Source organism: Zosterops lateralis (assembly GCF_965231275.1).
Source record: "Zosterops lateralis genome assembly, chromosome: 18".
In the NCBI taxonomy this organism is placed as follows: domain Eukaryota; kingdom Metazoa; phylum Chordata; class Aves; order Passeriformes; family Zosteropidae; genus Zosterops; species Zosterops lateralis.
Window position 1 is genome coordinate 2,981,239 of NC_139778.1, and position 24,468 is coordinate 3,005,706.

A 24,468-nucleotide genomic window follows, 5' to 3' on the forward strand; every position below is an offset into this window, starting at 1 on the left:
CCTGTCAGCCTGGACATGACCTAAGAAGCCCACAGATGTCAAGCTGCGTCACTCACCTGCCCAGTGAGTCAGAGAAGGGGGTAAATCCTGTCAGCTCGTGCTGTCTGGAGGAGGTGGCTCTGGCTGCCTCACGTGTGTCCCTGTCCCACCTCTATGGCCTGGCCCTGACCTCTTACTCCAGCACAGCTGAGCTGTTCCACAAACACCAGAGCATCACAGGGAACTTTCACACAGATAGATACTTGTTTTACAGCTCTTGGCTTCCTGCGGGCACATCCCACCCTGCCTGTCCCCAGGGCAGCAGCTGGGCTTGCTCCAGGATTCTCCTGCCCATCCCACTGCCTGGTGCTGTCATGGCCTGGGCAATGTTGGCCAGGAGAATCAGCCCTTCACCTGCTCCAGCTCCAACAGCTCTGGCCCTTCTCCCTGCTCTGTCTCACCACCTGGATCACTGTGTTTTTGTCCCCCTGGTCCCTGGGGTTTGCTCAGCCACAGCCTCCAGCGTTCCCCAGCTCACAGCGAGGGCAGCTGGGCTCACTGTGGGCGGGTATTCGCTGTATAAACACACACACACATCTATGGGAAAACGGGGACAAACAGCCTAATCCTGTCTGTGAACACCAGGTATTTCCGCTGGCTAACAGAGCTGGAGGAGGAATAAAGGGTGCGGGAGCCGGCAGAGGCTGCTCCGGACAGAGGGAGCGGTGGGAAGCCAGGCAGGAGGAGGCAGAGGAGGAGGAGGCAGAGGAGGAGGATGTCGGCACTCAGCGCTCTGCCCTTCCTGAGGCCGGTTCACCTGCGCTCGCCCCGCAGCTCGCCCGGGGGCCAGCGCCGGCACACTCTGCCCGCCAGCGAGTTCCGCTGCCTCAGCCCCGAGGACGCCGTCAGCGTGTTCGAGATCGAGCGCGAAGGTAAAGGACAGGGGGGTCCTGCCTGGTGGCATCAGCTTTGCAGTCTCTTGTGCTCCCTGGGATGGCGAATTCCCTGCCGTGTGCCCATCCCTGGGAGGGATGCAGGGGCCGTGGGGTGTGGCCCGGCCACCACGGGCTCCCTAATGAGGTGGAGGAGCTGCGGTTAATGAGCTGGAGAACCACGGCCCCGGCTCACTCTGGGGTGGGGTGGGGAGGGTGGGAGGTGCTGCTGAGGGGGACCAGGTGGGTGAGGAGCAGCTCTCCCTGTGAAAGATGGGATAGGAAATGGGGAAGTGGGAGGAAGGACACCACACTCTGCCTCCTGCTGCACAGGGGCACTTTGAGGTGCCACCCTGGCAACCTTTCCCCGTTTTCTTCCCATTTCTCCCTCCTTTCCAAGGACAGGGGCAGCCAGGGAGATGCTGAGAGGGAGGGCTCAATTCAGCACCTGCTGCTGTGGCTCTGGAATCAGCAGAGTTAGGAGCAGGTCACTGGGCCATGGGAAATTGCCCCTGGAGAAGCAGAACTGCTCCCTGGAACCATCTGTGTCCCTCAGAACTGCTTTGGACCTAGCAGGCAGCAGGACATATTCCATCTCTCCCCATCACATCCCACTTTCCCTCCCCTACATCAGTGCTGGGAGCTTTTCTGGGTCGGGCGTGCTTTGTCTCTCTCTCTGTGCTCACCACTGCCCCCCTCCAGCCTTTATATCGGTTTCTGGGGACTGTCCCCTGCACCTGGATGAGATCCGGCACTTCCTGAACCTGTGCCCGGAGCTGTCCCTCGGCTGGTTTGAGGAGGGGCGGCTCGTGGCGTTCATCATCGGCTCCCTCTGGGACCAGGAGAGGCTCAGCCAGGTATGACCCAGTCCTTCCCACCTCCTGCACTGAGAGAGGCACTGCCAGGGCCTGGGCACCAGGAGAAGCTGCCTGAGGCCCAAAATCTTCTCCCAGGACTAACTGCTACAGGGCTGCTCTGGTGGAAACGAACCTTCTCATTAATTAATTTAAATGACACTGTTAAAAAATACCCAAGTAATTTCCCTCAACATTGATTTTAAAATTACAAACCCTGTGAGGATAATGGAGGGAGGTGAACAGGGGGTGTGCCCAGCCCCTGGAGAAGCAGAACTGCTCCCTGGAACCAACTGTGTCCCTCAGAACTGTTTTAGACCTAGTAGGCAGCAGGACATATTCCATCTCTCCCCATCACATCCCACTTTCTCTCCCCTACATCAGTGTAGGTATGATGGGGAGGATGTTGAGCCTGGTTCTTTGGGGTGGGGAATAAAAAGCAGGATGGGAGCTCTGTGTCCTGCTAACCCCTGTCCCCCCTGGCAGGCAGCACTGACCCTGCACAAGGCACAGGGCTCGGCCGTGCACATCCACGTGCTGGCCGTGCACCGCACCGTCCGCCAGCAGGGCAAGGGCTCCATCCTGATGTGGCGTTACCTGCAGCACCTGCGCTGCCTGCCCTGCGCCCGCCGTGCCCTGCTCATGTGTGAGCCCTTCCTCGTGCCCTTCTACCAGAAGTGTGGCTTCGAGGCGCTGGGGCCCTGCGAGGTGACCGTGGGGGACCTGGCCTTCGTGGAGATGCAGCACCCCGTGCGGGGACACGCCTTCATGCGCAGGAACAGCGGCTGCTGAGGCCCCTCTGCTCTGGCCTGCCTGGGGGGATGAGGGGCTGCAACCCCTCCCCATCCCCATCACTGTGATCCATCTTCCCTGGCTGGCCCTGGCTGCAGCTGCTCCCTCTGCCACATCTGCCTTCCAGCCACATCCCATCCCTGCGGGGCTGGGCACAGAAATTCCTGCCAGATCCTGCTGGAAGCATCAACTCCCTGGGCTCTGCTTTAGCCAGAGCTGTGCTGGCAGGTCTGGGTGGGCTGCAGGGCCACGAGCCCCCTGGGATGGAAAGGCTTTGCCCTGGCAATGGCTGGGGGCTCTGCTGGTTTGAGAGCACTTCAGCAGTTTGCTGAGACACCCAGAAGTGCCCCTGCAAACCTGTGCCCCAGCCTGGCACCCCACCCCACCATCACCACCACCATGAGTGGAGCACACCATGGGCAAGCCCTCCCTGAGCAGCCCCCAGACCAGGCAGGGGCCCCAGCAGCCACCCCCCTGCCCACAGACATCCTTCCAGACCCCTTGGAGCACATTCCCAGCCCATGGCCATCCTCAGCTGCACATCGCAGAGCCTCCCCAGGGAACCAGTGTAAACCATTTGGTCCTCCCTGTCCCAGACCCACACCCAGCACAGGACAAGCCTTCTGCAAACAACTCAGGTTGTTGGAAAGCAGCAAATAAAGATGTGGTGGTGATTTTCTACACAGCCCATGTGTGTTTCCTGCCCTGCTTTGATCATGACCTCACCACAATGGCCAGAGGGAGAGCACCAGCTGATATGAGAGGAGCAATCCAGGACCCCTTGGGGCACCTCAGCCTCAAGGGAGAAGGGGAAAATCCAGCCTCAGGTCATTCAGTGAAGGGTGGGATAAAGGCAGGGGTGAGTCTGCCTTCAGGCAGGACCAGGAGGTTCCATGGATCCAACTCTTTGGCTTCTCCTTCTGCTTGGGACCCTCCAAACCCTGTTTCCTCCCAGGGAGGGGTTTGAGTTGCCCATCAGGGCACCAGCCCCAGCTTGTGCTCCCTCCCTGCCACACCAGCCACCACCAAAACAACCAGAACTCCCAAAAGTGCTGCGTCCCCACACCCAAGAAGGGGGAAGAGGCCTCATGCTTCTCATTAAATACAGGTAGAAATTTATTAAGGGGGGGAAAACCCACAGCTTTTAAAAAAAGTATCAAAAAGAGACAAATGAGGTGAAGTGTCTGTCTTTGGCTGGAGCAGCAACTGGAGGGACAGAGTGGGGCTGAAAACTGGCCCAGGGTGGAGGGAGGGATGCAGGGACGGATGCAGATGTTCCTGGGCTCATTCAGCAAGTGGTTGTGGAGAGGGAGCCAGACACTCAGCCCTTGAATATTTATCCCACCACATCCTAACTGGAGGATTCCCACCTGGCCCCATTTAAAAGCACTGAGGCCTCCAGCACCAAAGCAACACATCTGAGGGGAGAGACAGCCTGGCACCAGCATGGGTCCAAACCAGCCCAGAGGGGTCACCTGGACCCCAGGAAGGACCTGCCTTTGTGCCATGGCTGGTGGGAGGGAGGAGGAGATGCTGGGGAGAGCAGCCCAGGGCTGGGGGCAGATGGGAATGTGCAGCCCCGGGCAGAGAAGATGGAAAGTGACTGCCCCATCCTGCTCTTCTCCATCTGACCAGCACCACTGGAAGAACAGAGGGCTATACCCAGGTTTCCACGCTTTGAAAAAGAGAAAGGGGAAGCAGCAGGGACTCAAGGCAGAAGGAGGGAGCACTGACAGCTTCCTGAGAGGTCTGTAGGCTCTAGAAGCAGCCACATGAACCGCCCCCAGGACGTTTTTCTCCATGTCTGCCCCCCACCATGGCACTACAAATGCAGTCCTTGCCACTCCTTCCCTTCCAAAAAGAGAATTTCTCTGAAATAAGGGAAAGAAAAGCCCCCTTTCCCAAGTCCTGCCTCTCTATCCAGTGAGGAGCCAGGTGGGAAGGCATGAGCCTCCTTGGGGGCCTCAGGGGGAACAGGACTGAAAAATATCCTTGAAGTTCAGCTCTGAACATCTTGGAGCCACGACAGAGACTCCAGGGAGCCCAAAATGAGGAAACCCTGGGCCTAAAGAGCTGTGGATAAAAAAAGTGCCCCTGCAAAAAGGGGGTTGTGTTCACAGTATGAGCTGCAGTGCTGCAGGGCACTGAGGTGGGACGGGGCCCCAGGCAGGCAGGGGCACAGGCTGGAGACTTCAGCAACTTCCCCCCAGGACTGGGAGTCCAGCCTGGCCACGGATACACCAAAATCCCACTTCCCTCAGCCCTTCCCCCACAGAGGCAGCAGCCAGAGTCAGTCCCCAAACCAGTTACGGCTTTCCAGCATCAGGAGGGAGCCCCAAAGGGGTTCAAAGGCAGGGCTGGCTCAGCCCTGCATCCCCAGCGTTGAGCAAGGGGTACCCCAAACCCACCATCCCTGAGGATGGAGCCACGCCCAGGCTCTGCCCCATCCTGGAGCAGTCGCCACCATCTCCCACAGGCCAGGGAGGACCCACCCCACGGCAAACATCTCCCATCCCAGCCCCATCCCTGCCGGCAGGGTCAGTGCAGGACCTGCTCCAGCTCGTACTTCTCGCAGAACTTGCTGGTGAAGGGCAGGCAGGTGAGGTACTCCACCCAGCGCCAGTTCACGGGGTACACGTACAGCCACACCACCAGCGAGGCAAAGAGCCCCACGAAGACCAGCAGGGACACGATGATCATGGCCCGCTTGCGGTACTTGTCCACTGTGCCGAAGGTGATGTAGGGCAGGAAGGCGAAGGACAGCAGGAGCCCGCTCAGGAACCCAAACAGGTGAGCAATGTTGTCGATCCAGGGCAGGAGGCCGCAGATGAAGAGGAAGAGGACGATGCCAAAGAGGTTGAGGAAGGCTTTCCAGGGTTTCTCCAGCACTTGCCAGCTTTGGAAGAGTTCCACGAAGAGGCAGGCCAGCAAGCCGAACTGGGAGCCAGCAGGACCCACCTGCAGGGATGGACATTGTGTCACCTCAGACACACCCCATGTCCCCCAGGAGATCATCTCCCCTGGCAAAGTGCATTTGGCTCCTGCATCCCTGTGCAGCATCCCGCATGGGGTTCAGGGGTGGGAGCCCTGGCACTGGAGGATGAGGAGGGGAGCAGGGTGGTGCTGTTTTGGCAGAGCTGATACTTTCTGTGACTCAGCAGCCAGACAGCATCACCCCTTCCCAGACCACAGCCCCATCCTGGCACACCCATGAGGGGATTAGGGCCCTTGGCATGACCTCATTTAAAGCCTAACAGGGTTTGGCTGGCAGCAGATTAGCCATCTGCCTGCCCAGGGACCCCACACGCTCACGGACACGTGGTGACATGTGACACACATGGCATGTGCCAACACCACACGTGGGGCAGGGACACCCCCTCCCCCTCTCCCTCTCCCTGCAGCAAACCCTGCCAGGCTATGAGAATCTGTGCTCCAGCCCCTCCCCAAACCTCTGCCCAGGATGGGGATGGAGACAGGTGTCCTTTGGTCCCTGAGAGCTGACAGGATTTGGAACAGAGCCCCCAAACCCTCACCTCTGCCCTGTAGGGTAGGAAGATGGCACTGGCCAGGTTGCCTGTGATGCCACTGAGGATGAAGATGATGGAGATGCGATGCCAGCCTGCCAGCTTCTCCAGGTCCCGCAGCACCGTCATCTGGAACGTCACCGACACCAGGCAGTGGATGATGCTGGGGGAGAGGCCCTGTGTTAGAGACCCTGCCCAGCCCTCCCACCCACTGCCCTGGGGCAGGAGACAACTCACAAGACACCCCCACTGAAGGCATCTGTCATCGCAGTCAGGGAATGCCCCTCCCTCTTCTCTCCCATCCCATCCTGATGGGCACTCCAGTCCCCAGTTCCCCCATCCCTGGGATATGGGGGGCTGTGGCTCACCCAGCATGCAGGAACAGGGACAGCCACAGGCGGTAGAACTGGTCAGGGACCTCTGGGTTCAGGAAGGGCAGGAGCCCACAGACCTCATCCAGGCAGTGCACCTGCAAAGGCAGCAGGGTTGACCTCAGAGCCGCAGAGAGAAAAGAATGGGTCACGGGGATGGGTTGCCAATGATGCCATGTGGATGCTGTGAGGGGATTCTGGATGGTGTGGGGCACCCACACTGCTGTGGTGCTGGAAAAGGTGCCTCTTGCCCCACACCAGCAAGGCTGGCATGGCAGCAGGACCCTGACCAATAGCTGGGCTGCAAAGTCCCTGCAGTTTGCATCACCCCTGCTCACACCCATCCCAACCATGTCCCATTCCTGGCAGGATACTCTAAAGCCCTTTGGCATGAGCATGACTGCCAGCATTGTATCCCACATGCCCTGCCATGCCTCCCTGGCCCTGCTCACCTGTGAGCAGAGTGTTGCCTCCTCGTGGAAATAGCCATGCATGAAGTCGCAGTACTCCCTCGTGGTGATCTCACAGCTGGCAGGGGGCAGGAGGGGGCTCGCTGGGGACAGGGCACACTCAGGACACCCCTGAGCATCCCCCTCTGCTCCCAGCCTGCTGCCACTGTGCTTCACACCCTTCAAGGCTCTGCAACCTCCCTCTCCCCCCAGGCACAGCTCAGGACACTGAGGGGGGAGCCCAGCCAGGTGCTCCCTTTGCCACGACCCACCTGCCCTTGGTGCCGATGCAGCAGGGCCTGCCCTTGATCTCACAGTCCAGGTGGGCGAAGCCCGTGTGGTTGGTTTTGGTCTCATAGGTGCAGATCTAGAAGCAGGAGGGAAAGGAGCCCTGGTCAGAGTCCAGCCCCCGGCTGTCCCTGCAGCCCCCTGCAGGCTCATTGCCACTGCCACCATGGAGTCACCAGCTGGTGGTGGCACCGGGCTCTTACCGGCCACTTGGTGATGTCGTCTGGCCACACATGGGGTGGGTTGGATGCTGGCTCCTCACATGTCCTGGCAGGAGGAGAGGGGTGAGGCAGGTGAGTCCCCCCAACACATCCCCCCTGCAGACCAGTAACCCCCTCAGGCACAGACAGGTCTGGGACCTGCCTCGATCCTGCCCACCAGTGGGTGCCCCACAACACCCCTCCCAGCAGCTCCTTCTGCAGGTGAACTCTGCAGAACTCAGAACTGTTGGACAACCCCACCAATGCCCATGGATGTTCTCATCCCAGCAGGACAGGGACAAGCACAACACAACAGCATCACCTGCTGCTGCCTGTGTTTAGGATAGGCCCTGCCTCAGTTTCCCCACTGATTCCCTCTTCTTTATCACTCTCCTAGAGTGTACAAAAGCCTCCCATCCCCTCAGACAAGAAGATTCAAGGCTTCCAAGCTGGAAAGGCAGCCCCTTCTGCTGTGTCCCACATACAGCCAGGTGACTGGGCCATCCTCCACCCAGCTGCCACTTCTACCTGGGGTCCTGGTGACACACAGCCCCCGAGGTCCGCCTCTCTCCTGAGCCCATGGCTGGTGCATTGCTGCCTGGCCACTTGATGAATGTTGCCAGTGTCTCCTGCAGGGAGAAGCATGGAGAGACTGAGGGTGCAGCAGGGAATGCATGGCTCTGACCCCACGTGCATCCCTGTTGCTCTGAATTTTCTTGCTTTCAAGTGTTTGAATCTTTGCAGCATGATTCTCATGGAGCTTGATGTAAACTATATGTATTTTTAGAAATTATCTTGTGTTTGCTTAGTTCTTCTCTGAGAGGAGAACTTGATTGATGGTAAGAGTGACCAATGAGGTCCATGAGGTCGCAACCTTCTTGAGCCAATCCTGGCTTTATGTACAAAGTGTATATAAATTGATGGAGTCAGAAAATAAAGAAGCTTTCCATGTCTGATCTGCTGCTGCCTGCTGTCCTCTGTGGGCGTGAAACAGCACCCACACATCCTGACCTGGTGCAGTGCAAGGCTGAGATGGTTTCCCCTGCTTTCCCCAGAGATGCCCAGCCCTTCCCGGTGCCCAGGGCAGGGGTACTCACCGAGCAGTCCTGTGGCAGGGTCTGGATGCAGCCCGAGTTGTCGTTCTGGACGCAGCAGCCGGAGCCGCGCTCCCGGTCCCGCTCGCGCTGGATGAGCCGCTCCACCTGCTGGTCCTTCCGGATGCACGGGGAGAACTTGGCTCCCAGGTGGATCAGGTCGATCTGGGAGGGAGATGCCAGTAAAGGGGATGCTTTGTCTGTGCACCTCCTGTCACTCCAGCCATCCCTAAGGGGAGTTTAGCAGGGGCAGAGGGTCTCCACAGACAATAGACCAAGGTCTTTGTTATCCCAGTGGAGGGAAGGCAAGAAGGCATCCCACTGTGATGACATATGTCCCAGTGGGATAGGGGCCCAGGGGCCCAGGACAGCAGGCTGGAGTGAAGAGGTCATGCTCTGTTCCCCTGAAGAGAGGAGCACCTCAGAGAACCCCCTCAGCTCAGGGCACAGGAAGCAGAGGGCAGAGCATGAGACCAGGGGCCAAGGGTCTGGCAGGCTCCTTACCGAGCTGGGCCCAATCCAGAAGTTTTCCTGCTGGATGTACTTGACACTCTCATAGACACCCTTGTTCCTCAGCACCTGCCAAGAGAGACCAGAGTCAACTCCCACTGAAGGGGCAAATGCTCAAGGGGTGCACTCTGTCTCCCTCCACTCAAAAGGGGCTAAGCAGGCCCTTCATCTGAGAGAAAGGACTGCTGGGTCCCACCAGCAAGGCAGGATAGTAGAACAGCTCTGCTCCCACCACATATTCCACTGCAACATGGATGCTGCTCATCCCCTTGCCCTGGCTATTTCACAGAGTCTCTCAAATGCTGGAGCCCCACAAGATGCTCGACACTGTGGGACACTGGTGGTTACAGTCCCCCTCGAAAGATGACTCTTAAACTTACTAACTCTGTCGTCACGTGCTGGGCGAAGCCAATGGGGGCGATGCCGTAGGTGCCGATGACCAGCAGGGTGATGAGAATGTGGACAAAGGTGATCCAGTATGTGAAATATGGCCTGGAGGAGACAGGACCCAAAACTGGAGCTGTTCAAAGACGGCTGGGCAAAGGGACACTGCAGTCCCCCAACCCCTAATCCCCAGTCATTGAGGGGGGACACACATCTGACATGGGGTGTCCCGTGCCATTGGTGCCCTCACCGGTGGCTGTCGGTGATCTCCAGCTGGGACTGCACAATGCTGCTCAGGCTGCGCCGGTACGTCCTGTTCAGCCACTTGCCCACCACGCCCAGCCCGTAGTAGCGTTTCTTGCGGTCGAAGGCGAAGTGCTTCACCTTGGAGGCGATGCGCCTGCCCCGTCGTGGGGCCGCGCCCGCAGCGCCCGACGCCGAGGTGAGCCGGACACCCTCCCGCCTGTGGAGAGAGGAGGAACCCATCACACCTGCCAGAAAGGACCAGCTGAGAAACACCCCATGGCCAGAGCCCTGAGGATCCCCTGAGATGAGGCTCTGAGCACCTCCTGGCTCCATTCTCCCAGGATCATCATGGTGCCCACAGCAGGGGTGGCTGGGGATATTGTCCTGCCTGCAGCAGGGCACCTGGGCAGCCTCAGGGGCAACACCTGCTGAGGGTTGGTACTCACGGGGTGGGCTGCTCCACCTCGGGGGACACCCTGGCATCCTCCCCCACCTGGTGCATGCGTAAGTACGTGGCTGATAGAGGAGGTGACTCAAAGACGTCATCGGGCATGGAGTATGTCTCATCGTGCATGTCCATCTGGAAAGGGGATGGATACTTGTCCTTGGATAAGTGTGATGGGTTAGAAGCCCCCTGACTGAGCCATCTCCCCTGCCCAGGGGGAGTGGGTGATCCCCAATGACATCCCAGTAACGGCCCATCACAGGGTGTGAAATGTACCCAGATGGCAACATCATTCCCTATCACCCCCAAGGGCCATCACCAAGGCTGGGGCACAGCAGCCACCAATGCCTCTGTCACTACTGAGGGGAGTGCCAACACAGGGGTCCTTGTGAGAGCCCTGCTCCACACCCAGATCCCTGTGCAGGGCACTGGGACATGCCCCAGATCCAACAGCCAGCATGGAATGTTGCTTGCCTTACTGAAGAAGGACGAGTCCAGGGTATCAGCAGCATCCACCATGTCCTCATCCATGAAGCTAGGGTACAGGAAGCTCCTCTTGCTCCTTCGCTTGGGAGCCAGTGGCTCCAGGACAGAGCGTCCCTTTGGCAGCACAAGCAAATGAAGGTAAGCAACCAGAAGCCCTCAGTTTTTGCAGTACTGAAGGTTTCTCAGATCTTCCCTCTCCAAAGCCAAATAGCAAGGATTAAATCCCAGTCAGCCACCATAGCCTCTTGTGTAGGGAGGAACTGGCAGAAGGTGCTGCCTTTAGCTCCTCAGAATCTGCACTGGACCACAGCCACATTGGTCAGCATGACAAGTGACCTCTGAATTCATCTGATCTCATACCCACAAACCTATCCCCAAGGTTTGCCCAGGGCTCCTCAGAAGCAAGAAAATTGCTGGAGAAGTTTCCTTGCCCCTCAGCAAGTGGAACCTAGAGGTTGTTTTTTTCTCAGATTGTCCAATTTTCACTTCTTCTACTTTTAAGTAAAGCTCAGGTTAAAAAAAACCCAATCTCCTCCCTCAAACCCACCCTGGAGAGACAGCAGTCTCCATGCAAAACAAACAGCCAAGAAACAAAGATGATGAGTTAAGGACAGAACTGAAACCCAGCTTAGGAAGATGATCCCCCTCACACTCCCAAAACTCACACGGAGAAGGGCTGCGGCCGCCTTGAAGCTCATGTGTGCGACAGACTCCCTCTTCCTGCGGGGCAGGCGGCCGTAGCCTGAGCGGATGCTGTTGAAGGATGCCAAGGACACAACGCCAGGGGTGAGCGGGGGCAGGACATGGTGGGGCGTGTGGGGACGGTCAGTCTCATCAGGATGGCGAAAGGGACGGCCCCTGGCCAGCGGGTCCACGATCTAGGGGAGGGAAGAGGTGTCAGTGCTGGGAGAGCAAGGCTGGGAGTAGGACCCCTCACCCTGAGCTCTACCTTGGGCATCTTGGCAGGCTTGGGTGACTCGGTGGCTTGGAAGGAGGGCACCTCCTGGCTGGGCAGCTCCATGTCACGGTAGGCAGGCTTCAGCTTGCCATACCTCATGCTGCAGTGCTGCAGGCTCTTGCGCTGCCACTGCTGCCGCTTCCCCTCCCAGTCGCTGCTGACGCCGAACCACTGCGCCGTGCCCCTGGACACGTGGTGGGCACAACTGTCACACAGCTGGTCCCCCACACCAGGTACCACCACCATTCCACCCAGGGGTCCCCTCTAGCAGGTGGTTGGGGTTGGGGTGTCTCAGGTCAGCCTGCAGCAGGACAGTTTTGACCTGGCTATGGGTCAAATGGAAGTGGAGGAAAGTGATTCCTGCACTCCCTTCTGAGGCACAACTCTCCAACCCCACCCCACATCCTCTGCCAGTACCCACAATGTCCTGACATGGTCCCCTGTGAGTGACCCAGCCACAGCTGGAGCCCCCCTGCCCTCACTTGCGGATGCTCTGGGACAGGGATGTCTGCCGGCGGAATCCAGGCCGGCGCTCCGGGCGGGGCTCCTGCAGGCTCTTGCTCTTGCGGTAGATGGGCACCTTGGAGGGCTGGAAGGCAGAGCAAGGCATTAGATCAGGATGGCACCTGGCAGCCCCCTGAGCCCAGTGTGGGATGGACACAGCTCCAGGACTCACCTCCTTGTGGGCACCATCCTCTTCTGCCTCCCGGGGGGGAATGACAATGGAGAGGTTGGGGGGCTTCTTGCTCTGCAGGCGGCTGCTGCTGGAGCGGCTGCCCCCGTTCTTGTCCCCGGCTGACATCTCGGGCCGGTGGTGCTCTGCAGGCTGGTAGAGTGCAGGGGGTCAGCCACAGGGGGAGAAGTGCTCCCCCAGGAGTTTGTGTGTGAGGAAAGGCTGGGTCCTAGTAGGAGATAGGGCCTCACCAGTCTAGTGGGACCAGACTGAGCCCCCTGTGTCCCTGGCTGTGCTGGTGAGACCTTGCCATCATGAACCCAGCTGCTGCATCCCCAAAAGCCACATTCCCTCCCTGAGTTTGGGTGGACAGGAAGGCTTATATTAACCACTCACTCCCAGTCCCCAGCAGTCACCAACACCCCTTCACCTGCTGGGAGTAGGGCAGGGCTGGCAACAGTAACCAGGTCAGAGCATCCCCATCATCCCAGCACATGCCTGTGGGACACACAGATTTTACACCCTGCCAGGGTGAGCCTGAGCATGTGCCTCAAAAACATGGGGGATCCCAGCAAGCCCTGGCCAGGCCCCTGGCACACAGCTGCAGCACATGGGAACATCAGCCTTCCCAGTTTAGCAAGGGAGCCAAGGGGAGATTGCAGGGGAAATCTGCAAAGAGCTCCTCTTGCCTGGGCAGGGTGGGAAGGGAGGGGATGCACAAGGCCTGAAAACACCTGATCCACATCCCCACATGCACCACAGCTCCCACATGGACACGCCATGTGTTGGGGTGTCCCACAAAGGGGAGATGCAGGATATTCCCCTCTGGCAAGTGCATGCACACAGCAGGCTGGCACCACGTGCAAGGAGAGGGAAGCTTAACAGCCAAGACGTGGTTAATTCCTCAAGAAATCCCTTCCAGAGGGTCCCTGCAGCCAGCTCTACCAGGCAGGGCTTTGCAGGAAAAGTAATTCCATTTGAGTGCAAGAGAACAAGTCCCAGATCCTATTAGGGACTACGGGGGCAATCAGAAGGGAGGCACAGCCCTCTCTGACCTCTTCCTGTCCTCCTTGACCATGTGCCAGTGCCCAGGCGACTCACACAGGTCTCACAATCATCTCTTGTCACTCAGCACAGCCCTGGCCATGGGAATGGTGTCACCTGCCACGTCTGCACAGTGCTGCAAAATGTCAGCTTGATCTGCAAGCCTGGTTCCTCTCCCTGCTCAAGATCCCAATGACCAGACTCCTACAGCTCTGCTTTCCTTAGGCAACATCACTTGAGCAACCAGATGAGTGACTGAGATCCCACCAGCCCCCTCTGCAACAGGATCCCATTGGCAGCCCATTCCCAAAGCAAGAGTCAGGGAAAGGGACACTTTTGCAGCTCCCTTAGCACCTGGAGTCCTGAACATGGCCCTCCTCTTAGACCACACCACAAGCAAAGCCTGTCTTAAGAAGCATAGGGTGCCCAATGGATCAGCTTCAGGGGGATGCAGGAGTCCAGAACCAGCTCCCCAGGGATGGGAAAGCCTGGAGTCGGCAGCACTAGCTGGAACTGCTGCCCTTCATCAGCTCCTGGGCCATGTGACAGCCTTCTGCCCCTGCATTAAAATGGGTGTTGGCCTCCCTCCCCAGCACCAAAGCTGGGAGTAACCAACTCCCAAATTTCCCCTGGGAGCTCAGCCAGTGCTGGTCCTCACTCACCTCATAAGAGTGACAGGGATCCTGAGCAGTGATGGCAAACACCCACGGCAGCCTTCCTCTGCCTCCGTCCTTCACGCACGGGAGCCCCGGGACACGGCCAGATTCCTCCTGCGGGGACAGGCTGTGATGAAAAACCACGCATGGGAAAGCAGGCAAAGGCTGCAGGAGGATCCTGGCAGAGGGAGAGCTGAGCTCAGTGCTCCCTAGACCTTGGGGACAGGGCTGCAGGTGGCTGGACACCAGGGTGTCAGGGATCAGTGGCTGGCACAGGACAGCAGGAGGAAAAGCTCCCGTTTACAGCAACGTTCTGTGGTAGGGAATAGCAGGGGGCAGGCAGGGAGTTTTCCCCTGCTGCTGCCAGGCAAAGCTCTTGAGAAGCAAGACACCCAGGAAGAGCAGGCACGGAACATGAGTGCCTCACTGGGTATTTCGTAGCTGCTAAACTGGGAGAGTGCCAGCCCCCAGCAAGCAAAACTTTCCGTCCCACTGGTGAGCTGGAGACTCTGTTTGTTTTCCTCCCAGGGCAGCCAGAAACAAGCCTGAGATGGCAGCTGCTTTGGAGAGCCAGGAATGGGAACATGCTGGGGTCAGAGCAATCCCTGGGGCACCCTTATCCCACTCCAGCTCTAGGGAATGGCTCGAGTGGTTAGAACCAGCACAGCCTGAAGCACAAAGATTGAAGCCAAACTCTTATACAGCCCCACTCTTACACCCCCATCCCAAAATCCCATCCCTGATTGCTCCCTGGACAGCCCCAGACTTCTGTGCTTCCCAGCAAAGCAGGTTTGCAGCATGATGAACATCCTGGTCTCGCTTCCCACCAGCTTCCCATGCAGGGGGGTGGAGGGCTGGACTGGCCTCCCCCGAGGTGACTCAGCCCCAGGGGAGCTGGCACAGCCCAGCAGGCACCTGCTGTCCAGTCACGGTCACACAGCAAGGCCAGAGCACTTGTCATGGCTCTGCATCAGCACGTTTGGCACTGAGGGGGAGGGAGAGGAGGGCAGAGGACCCTGAGGGCTTAAGCCTTCTTTGCCACACAGGCTGGAGACAGCAGCCACCCCCTGAACACAGATCCTGAGCCAGCAGGAGCCTTATCCAGTGCCAGGCGGAGAAATCCCCAGCGGACGGTGCTGGGAAGTGTTTTCCAGCTCACCACGTGCCTGGTGCTGGCACCCAAGGCCTCTGGAGCTGCTGTGCTCAGTGTGGGAATGGGCCAGACGGCGCCTCTGTGCAGACACAGCCTGCCACAAGCTTGGCCCTCTTGATCCCCTGCAGTCCCAGGTCCCTGTCACTCCTCCATGGAGGGCTCTGCTACCAGGAGCACGGCTCTCTGCCTGGCAGCCCTGGCATCAGCTGTCCCATCACAGGGCACAGCTTGGCTGCTGGGCCCCAGGGAGCCTCAGCCCAGTCCTTGGACACTCAGGGTGGACGTGGTGGCTTTGTCCTGGGGACAGAAAAAGGAAGTGAAAGGCGACGTGCGGAGCTGACGTGGGGGCACGGCTGAGCACGTGTCCTGCTGTGGAGACAAGGCAGGTCACGGCAGCAGGGGGTGGCAGACATGGGACTTGGCAGCCACAAGCATGTCCTGAGCTTAGTAGGAACTGTGCTTTGGGCCGGAAGAAAAGTCCTGGGGGCAGCACATTGTCACTTCAGGGTGGAAAAGATCTCCATGCACTGCAGCTGCTGCCATAGCTGACCCAACAGAGAGAGATAAAAGGGCAGGGTGTGGAGGGAGGACCACCTGGTCTGGGTGGTAAGAAGAGATTCCCCACTATCACCATCTCCACTCCCAAAGCTCTTGGCCACTGAAGGTCACCAAAGCCTGACATCCAGCAGTGAGGGACACAGCCTGTGCTCCAACAGCAGCAGGGGGTGAAGGGCCCACCCTTTCCCAAGAGGACACACGTGCTGGGGTCACTGGGGAGCAACTGGGAGGAGGTTTGAGCCTTCAACCAAAAAAGGCACAAGGAAGGTGACCAGGTGTGGGAACTGACAGTGGTCAGAACACGGATTCTTAGGCTCCAGGCAGTGCCTTGAAGCCTGTGGGAAAGCCAAGGACTCTCTCAGTCTGGCCTGGGAAGTCATAAGGAGAAACCCAAAACAATCTTGTAGATACCGTCCTCCTGACACCTGGTGTTTTTCCAACTTGTTTACTGCTAGAGATGTTTACAAAAAGGTGGTGCCCTAAAGGACCAATCCTATTCATTGTACCCAAACACGGTATAAAAAGAATGTGTCTTTCAATAAACTTTGCTATAATCCCTCTGAAGAAATCAGAGTTCTAGGTGTCGTTACATGAGCAGTCCTGAATCCTAACGATAACCAGGGCTGGCTCCCAGCCCCAGGGAAAATCACAACAAGCACAACAATCAAGAGGAAGCACACCCAAGGAAGAAAGTGATGGAGAAAATTATGTGGTTCATACAAAGCATCACTGCAGGACACGCTGGGATGGTCCAAGCAACACAAAGGGACCATCAGCAAGGCCAGGTGAGCAGAACTGGGACAGCCATAGCACAAGACAGCAGAGACAACCCTGCAGAGCAGCCCTGGTTGAAGGGGGAGGTGTATGCAGTGGGCTCATGGATGCTTGGAGAAGGATTGGGATATCTCTCTCTCGGCTTGTTGGCACTGGGGGAAGGCACATTACTGGAAAAACAGTGTCTCAGGCTGGCACAGTTCAGCTGGAGGACAAGGCAGCTCTGAGCTACCCAAGGCTGTGGGGCAGAGAGTGGGACCCCCATGAGCACCCACCATACCCATCGCCCTGAGCACGATGAGCCCCAGCTCTTCCTCTCCACCTCCACAGGGCAGTGAGAAAGGGACCAGCAATGCCACAGAGCTCCCAAACATCCCTGCAACCTCTGCCAGGGCTGGCACCCAAGAGCCCATCAGGCAGAGCTGCTGCTGCTGCTGCCCATTAATGATTCACGAGCACGTTAAAGACCTCTCTCAAGGCTGGAGCTGCGTTAAAAGGTGCTCCCAGTTATTAAGAGCTCTGGATAGGAAACTCAGTTTGTGCAACTGCTCTGAGCATCGAGCTCCTGTGGACTCACACCCGAGCAGAGATCCAGCACCTTCTCTGCTTCTCCTCCCTTTCAAAAAGCTTTTTACCATTTTGCAGTCTCAAGTTTCAGGTCTGGAGAAAAGGAGCCGAAGCACAAACAGCTCTTGAAATAAAAACATATTATTAGAAGAAAAAAAAACAAAGAAAAACACTCTGTTTCTTTCCCACATGTCCCAACCTTGTCACAACAGAACTGGATGGCAAAACTGCGAGATGCAGGATTTCTCCCTGAGTCTTGAGAGAGGCCCTCTGTGCCTCAGAGGTTATGGTTACCCTTATCACTGAGCCACAGGGTTAGCATGGACATGCACAGGAGCAGCTCTGTGATGGCTGGGGTAGGAAGATGGGGTAGAGTTGAGTGCTGAGATCCCATCTGATCCCCGGGGCGTGCAGGCAGCCAGCACACACCTCACCCACGCCACCATTAGAACATCCTCTCCCATTTTCCTCTGTCGGGAAGGACATTGGGCAATGGCAGCAGGTTTGCTGAGCCCGGGCGAGCTGGGAACAGGGCACACCCCGGGAGGAAGGGAAGTGGCAGGGGAGCCGCGCTGGTGCCGCTGATAAGCCCTGTCCGGGAGGAGGGACATGGGGACACAGGGCCACTCACACCACTGCACACAGCAGCCCGGGCTGGCCTTCCCTGCTGCAAGGGCCAGGAATGTGGCCCTGGGCTCCCCGACAGCCCTGGGTGACGCCATCCCTCCTATGGGCCTGGAGAGGGAAGGGTTTGCCTGCAATGCCTGGGAGAGGGTGGAAAAAGCCACGTGGGGGATTTCCCACATCCCAGCCACAGCTCATTTCCCACGTTAATTTTTACCAGCACAACAAGCCCCATCCACCCCAGCAGAGCACGTGCTCACACCCAAAGGTTTCCCAACCTGCTGGGGTGGGCTGGGGTCCCTCTGTGCCACTGGCCACCCACCCCACATCTCCCCACTTCCCTGTGGTCCACACACTCTCACAGCACAACCCCAGCTGGGCAGGACTGTGCACACCCATCCTCTGCTTCCTGCCAGCACACTGGAGTGCTGGGGGGCTGTAGCTGCACAAGGGGACCCTCAGCCCACTGGTCCCTTCCTCAGGCTCAAGCCACGTGAGGAACATGCACAGGGAGACTTTGAATCACTCCAATGGCTTTGGGGAGAGCAAAGGGCCAAAGTCTGCCCTGGGAGAGAGAGAAGAACTGCAGCTCCACTGGTGAATGTGCAGAGGGGTCAGCTGTTCCACAGGCAGGGTCACAGCACACACAAGGAAAGCTCTTTTCTGTTTTCCCCCAGCCTACTAGGGTTGATTTAAGTTGGTTTGATCTAAGAACTGATTAATTACTCAAATCTACTCCAATTCCTTATTAGCTTAGGTTAAACACAGAGTGCACAGACATGATGCTGCAAGTGTTTCAGCCCTGGCTGCACCTTCTGGAAGGGGCTGAGGGGTCCCAGGTCAGTATTTACCCAAAGGAAGGGGGTAGCCTGCCCTGCAGGCCATGTGCCTGCCATCCCCATTCTGCAGGTCATTACTGAGTTCACTCCCACTTCCCTCCTCGAAGCAAAATTCTTTGCATGAAAGGTCAATGGGGTTGGCTCTTCTGCTGAACATTCATTCTTCCAGCAGCTCTTGGTGCCAGGGCTCTGGCTGGGCTTGCAGACTTCCCCAGTGCCCTGCTGCCTGTTTCAGAGCACACCAAGCCACCCAGAGCAGCACAGGGCTGGCAGAAATGCCCCATATTTACAGAGGGTTTCCTTGCCCTGGGCTCTGACTGTCCCCATACTGTGTGGGATGTGGGATGCAGCAGTGGGAGGTGGCACTCAGCCCTGTGCAGGAATTTGGCTCATCCCAAGGACAAGATGAGCCCTGGGCTGAAGGCAGGATGAGCCCCCTTGGCTGCAGCTCCCTATCTCTGGGAGCAGACTCCTTATCTCAACAGAGCCATTCCAAGGCTTGTACAAAGTGCTGCTTGCCCTGACAGCCCCTGTGCAAGGGGGGAGCCCTGGGTGGACACCAGCACCCTCCTTCTTTCCCATTCCAGGGCCAGCAGCTCCCTGAGGAGAGGGGAAAAGGACCTTGTGGTGTCCCTTTGGGCTGTGGATGGTGACACCTCTGCTGGCAGGGGGCTGAAGGCTGTCCCCTAGACACCCCATTAAGTCTCAGTGCTTCCTGGCCCCAGGACAACTGGGGGAAGCTGCTCCTCCCTCCTCCCAAGCAGCAGCCGCTGAGCGTGGGTGGGCCACTCCTCGGCTTCCTTCCTTCCACTCCTGATTGCAGGAGGCCTGAAGCACCCAGACCCACACCCTGCAGAGGAGAGCCTGACTGGGAACAGCTCATCCCCATCCAACACTGTGCAAGCCTGGCACAGGGAATCCTACACTCCCTGGTACCTGTGGAACGTGATGCTCTTCCCACCACAGCATCTCCATGGACCCGTGCCAGCCAGGCACTTTGCAGCCTCTCAGCTGCCAAGAGCTGGAGATGGAGTCTCCTCAACCATCTTCACCCTCCTCCCGCCTGTTATCCCAGCCCTGGGGTGCTGCACCCACAGGGAAGCCACACAGCTCAGCACAGGGGCTGGAGATGCTGCTTTTTAAGAAGCCACCTCCATGTCCTCCCCAGGAGACCCTGGACTGGGTTAAGTCACCACGTACAAGACGTGACTCTTGTACCTCTTGTTATGGGATTGGTTATGGGATCACCCTTGGAAAAGCTGTATGACAACAGCACAGTCCTGGTGACATGTCCCTGCTCATCCCATGGAGGAGCTGAGGCTGGGCAGGACACACCAGCACCAAGGGCTGGGGATTCTCTGTGGCTGCCCACGGGCACAGAGTGCAGCCTTTGGGCTCACACACAACAGGAGGTCACTCCCAGCCCTGCCTGGCATTCCTGCAGGCTGGCAAATTACAGGAATAACTGTACCAGACCCCCAGCACAAGCTGCAGCAGGACACTCAGGGAGTGAAGCCAGCCCCACTGGCTCACTGGGCACCTTGGGGGACACTGGCCACATCTCTTCTGCCCCAAGTGGGTCTGTCAGACCAGAGGAATTACATCAGGAAATATTACTTTTAAGCATGAAATCAATAAAACACAAGCTGACAGAGGCTGCTCAGAGGGCTCCATTACCTTGGGAGCTGCAGCAGCTGAAAAAGGTGCCTGCAGATGGGAAGGATGGTCCTGTGAGGTGGCCATAAGGCAAGAGCATCCACTGAGTGACCACACACCACCCATGTGAATGGCTCCTCACATTTAGCACAGAGACCATACACCCTCCACACTGGTGGCTTTCTTCCTCCCATCCAATGTCAGCAGCTTGGAAAAAGGCCAAGGAGCATCCCTGGGCACTGTCCTGCTCCCTTCTGTCCCATGTCCCACTGCAGCCCCTGGCAGCACAGCATCAAGTGGGTTGGTTTATACCTGCACATCCCCCACCCCCAAGGCACAGCCACAGCATCAGCCCTCCTCTTGTGGCTGGACACTCTGTCCCCGAGGTGACAAGCTGTAGTTTCACTGGACACCTCTGTGCTTTCTGACTCCTTTGTGGCATTTCGTAAGTGGGGAAACTGAGACACTGCAATACACTAAGGCTGCCTGCCTCCTCACCCTGCTGCTGCTCCACAGGCAGGGTGGTTCCTTCTCCATTGAAACCCACACAGCTCTCCCAGTTTTAAGTTCCTGGAGGATGAGGGTGGAGGAGGAAGCCCTCACATGCAAACCCCATAAATATTTGCTCCCCTGCCCTCCCAGAGCAGTTATTTGGGGGTTGCCCCTGTCCTGTGCTCAGCTAACATGACCAGCACCCCAGGGACGAGGGGGGCACAGGGGTCCTGTGTGGTGGGCAAGCAGAGGGCAAGGCTGGTCCTCTCTGGGTCCATTCTCTACCTTAAATGCCTCATTAAGAGAGCAACCACCAAACAACTCCTTTTTTTGTTGTTGTTGTTGGTTTTTGTTGTTGTTGTGTGGTGTTTTTTTTTTTTTTTTTTTTTTTGGTTTTTTTTTGGTTTTTTTTTGGTTTTTTTTTGTTTTTTTTTTGTTTTTTTTTTTTTTTTTTGTTTTTTTTTAAGTAATAGGGAATAAGTGGGAAAAAAACATTGCCTGGGGTTTCCTCCACAGCCATCAGCACACACGGAGCTCTCCAGGCCGACTCGGAGGCCAGGAAATGACCATAACTCAAAGCACTGCACACTCCCAAATGACCATAACTCCTGGATCCCTGTAATTAAAAGAGACTGTGCCTACCCCCACTGGGAGCTTGTTGTGTTATCAGACATCTCACAGCCCGGCAGGACAGCAGAAAGCAAAAGTCATTAGGTAAAAAGCTCCTCAAGAGGAGGAGGGTTCATGATCCCATCACTTGTGGGCTCTTAGAAATTTAAGTAATTAATTTTCAGCTTTCAGTAATTGACTCCTTCAGTGCTGAGGCTCTGGCAGCACCAGGCCTGCACTTGCTCCTCCAGGTCAGGTCCCTGCAGGACTCCCAATGCCCGTGGGAAATGTGGAAATGCCTCACGAGCCCCATGTTGGTCTGGGCTCTGCAACTCCCCCAGCAGCTGGTTCTCCATCACCTGTCTCCTGCTTCCTTTGATAATGGGCTCTGTTCTGATTCCTGGCTTGCCCCAAGGGCTGTTTTCAGCCCAAGAACAACCTAAGGGAAGGAATAAGGATGTATTTGGGGGATCCCTCAGCCTCACTGTACGAGCTAAACAGGAGCAGCATCCGAGATCAAAGGACAGCCACATGCTCCTCTTTCACCCCAGCCCAAACACAGCCCACATTCCCCGGCTCCCCCAGCGCATCCCGGTGAGTGCATTCCCCCCGAGGCAGCCCAGGCATCCCTTCCCCGCCGGATTCACGCTCGGCATCCCCAGCATCCAGAGGCGTCTATTGTTCCCACCGCGGCTCCGGCAGCGCCGCTCTCACACCCCGAGCACCCACACCCGACACCGAGCTCGGCCCCGCTCTCAGAATTCACATCAGGGCTCTGCCGTGGTGTCAAACCCCACTCTGCGGTTTGCCCTTTCTCACTCCGGGGCTCGCAGCACCTCCAGGTGCCTCCGTGCAGCTGCGGCGGTGCCAGAGAACCCCCCACGACAGGGAAGTGGTAGATGGGCACCTGCTCTATAGAAAACGGGGGCAGGGCTGGCACAGGCTGCCCCCCAACATGAGCAAGTAACAAAAGGTGCTGCTCACCCCATTAACTGCAAAGGAGCTGGGCAGGGCAGAGCCCAGGTGCAGCAGCTGGGAGCCCCGTGTGAAGCCAGAGCTGAGCAGGGTGGCACAGGCAGATCTGGATTCTCTCAGGCTCAGCTGAACCGTCCAGGTCCTTTTGCAGGTGGGACAATTCCAAGCTGGTTATTTCCCACTTGGGAAAAAGGCAGGAGCCAAAGGATGCTGCTTCAGAGGGCACAATGGAGTGAGCTGAGTGGGCAGCACTCCCCTGCTCAGGACAGCCGTGGCACTGTGCTGGGGGGCACTCCCCGGTTCCCCGGCTGGGTTGGAGGCTCTGTGCCCAGGACAGCAGCAGTGTGATGAGTTCACCCTGGAAATCCCCAGGAACAAGCATCCAGGGACTGGGAACGTGCAGGCAGGAGAATGTCCTGGCTCCTCGTGGCCAGGAGGATGACGCCACGCTGGGGGAGAAGGCAGACACTTCCTCCTGCCACGGGGACCCAGCGGTGACAATGCAGCCTCTCGGGTCCCCTTCCCCCTGCAGAACGTGGGTCTGGGGGGCTGAGTGAGAACTGCCGGGTCTCAGATCACCCTGGGCACCACAACCTGGCTATGGGTAGCCTGAAAGGACAGCCTCACCCCTCTGTCCCAAACCTGGAGGACCAACAGCAAAAATCCGAGTAAAATCCCCACGCACAGCATCCCTGTGCCCCGGCGGGATGTACACACGGACGGAGGATGACCCGACCCCCCTCTGTAAGGGTTTTATTCGCCTGCGGAGGGCTGGGGGCAGCACTCGCCGCTCCAGGCAGCACGTGCGAGAGTCCCAGAGCCTTTAACCAAAGCTCAAACCAGCTACAACAACAAAGCCCCGGCGGGCGGGAGGGAGGGAGGGCAGGAGGATGCTCGGGGTCAGGGACCCGCTGCTGCCGCTCCCGGGGGGCGCTGCCAGCCCCGCTCACCTGGGGAGGGGGAGAAGCTGCAAACACAAACAAAAACCACCCGCCCGCCTGGTTATCGGGCCACGAGCGCCAGAAAGTAGGTTAGAGCTCTGCTCCCTGCCTCGGCCGGGGAGCGGGCAGGGCTCTGCCTCCGGCCGGGTCACCCCGCCGCGACACGCACCCACTGCCCCCTGCGATGGAGAGGAGGAGGAGGAGGAGGAGGAGGAGGAAGAGCTCAGCCCCCGCCATCCGCCCGGGTGCCCGCCCTGGAGGCGCCGGGCAGGGCGCGGGGCACGGCCCGGGCTGGGGGATCCGAGCCGCGGTCCCGCCCCGCAAAAGGGTCCGGGGTGAGCAGGGACAGCGCCCCGAGAGCCCCGCGGGGCCGGGCCGGGCCGGGCCGGGCAGGAGCGCGGGGCGGAGGAGGAAGCTGGCGGGACGCGGCGCTCACAAAGCAGCAACAACCCGGGCGGACACGGAGCGAAGCGGCGCGGAGACACCGGGACCCCGCCCCGCTCTGCTCCCCCGCCCGGCCCCGCTCACCTCGGCCCGGTGTCGCTCCTGCCCCCGGGGCCGCTCCCGGTGCCGGTGCCGGTCCCGCGGCAGCGCCGCCGCCTCCACCTGGGCCGGGCGTGCCCGGGGGGGCGTGTCGGGGGCGTGTCCCGGCAGGGGCGTGACCGAGGGCGGGGTCTCCCCCGGGGTCCGCCCGCCCCACGCGGGGGTTCCCGCGGTCCCGTCCACGGGGAATTCCCGTGGGGATGAGCCCCGCGGCCGCCCCGGCTCTGCCCCGCGGGCCCGGCCCCGCCGGTACCGGCACTGCCGGCTGGGCGCCATCGGGACCGGGCGCTGTAAGAACTGGTCACTATTGGGACTGGCCGCTGTTACCACCAGTCACCATAAGGACTGGTCTGTTAGAACTGGCCGCTATTAGGGCCTGTTACTATCAGGACCAGTAACCATTGGGAGCGGTGACAATTAGGACTGCTCAGTATAAGAGCTGGTCAGTATAAGAGCTGGTCAGTATTAGGACTGGTCACTGTTGGGATCAGCCACTCTTAGGATTGGTCACTGTTACAGCCAGTCACATTAGGGCTGGTCACCATTAGGACTGGTCACTGATCACTGTTAGGATCAGCCACTCTTAGGATTGGTCACTATTATGACCAGTAGCCATTAGGACTGGTCACTATTATGACTGGTCACTATAAGAACTGCTCAGTATTAGGACCGGTCATCATTAGGACCCAATCACTGGTAGAATTGGCCACCATTAGGACTCCAAGGCATGGCCCCTGACCCCACACCCAGGCGATGGGCACTGGGGGTGCTGGCAGCGTGGCAGGCGTGGTGCAGGCACAGCCCCCAGGGCTCTGCGGGCCCGGGCGTGTCCCGCTGGCCGAGGTGATGCAG

At 58.5% G+C, this 24,468-nt stretch overlaps 2 protein-coding genes across 2 annotated transcripts; one reads left to right on the top strand and one right to left on the bottom strand.

Annotated features, from left to right (window-relative positions):
• Positions 1-754: 754 nt before the first annotated feature.
• Positions 755-2,557, top strand: AANAT (aralkylamine N-acetyltransferase; the record flags this gene model as incomplete). Its single annotated transcript, XM_083874793.1, has 3 exons — positions 755-911; positions 1,614-1,768; positions 2,252-2,557. The coding sequence occupies 3 exons, from the start codon at positions 755-757 to the stop codon at positions 2,555-2,557; spliced, it is 618 nt and encodes a 205-aa protein (XP_083730919.1).
• Positions 2,558-3,649: 1,092 nt separating this feature from the next.
• Positions 3,650-23,670, bottom strand: RHBDF2 (rhomboid 5 homolog 2). Its single transcript, XM_083874569.1, is given in 20 exon segments — positions 3,650-5,515; positions 6,091-6,244; positions 6,450-6,550; positions 6,905-6,980; positions 7,174-7,268; positions 7,393-7,456; positions 7,918-8,018; positions 8,487-8,648; positions 8,988-9,062; positions 9,374-9,485; positions 9,628-9,840; positions 10,070-10,203; positions 10,543-10,668; positions 11,220-11,432; positions 11,504-11,696; positions 11,995-12,133; positions 12,136-12,176; positions 12,178-12,338; positions 13,892-13,999; positions 23,602-23,670. Coding segments are annotated over 18 exon segments (2,556 nt in total). The 5' UTR covers positions 12,315-12,338; positions 13,892-13,999; positions 23,602-23,670; the 3' UTR covers positions 3,650-5,095.
• Between the last annotated feature and the right edge of the window lie 798 nt (positions 23,671-24,468).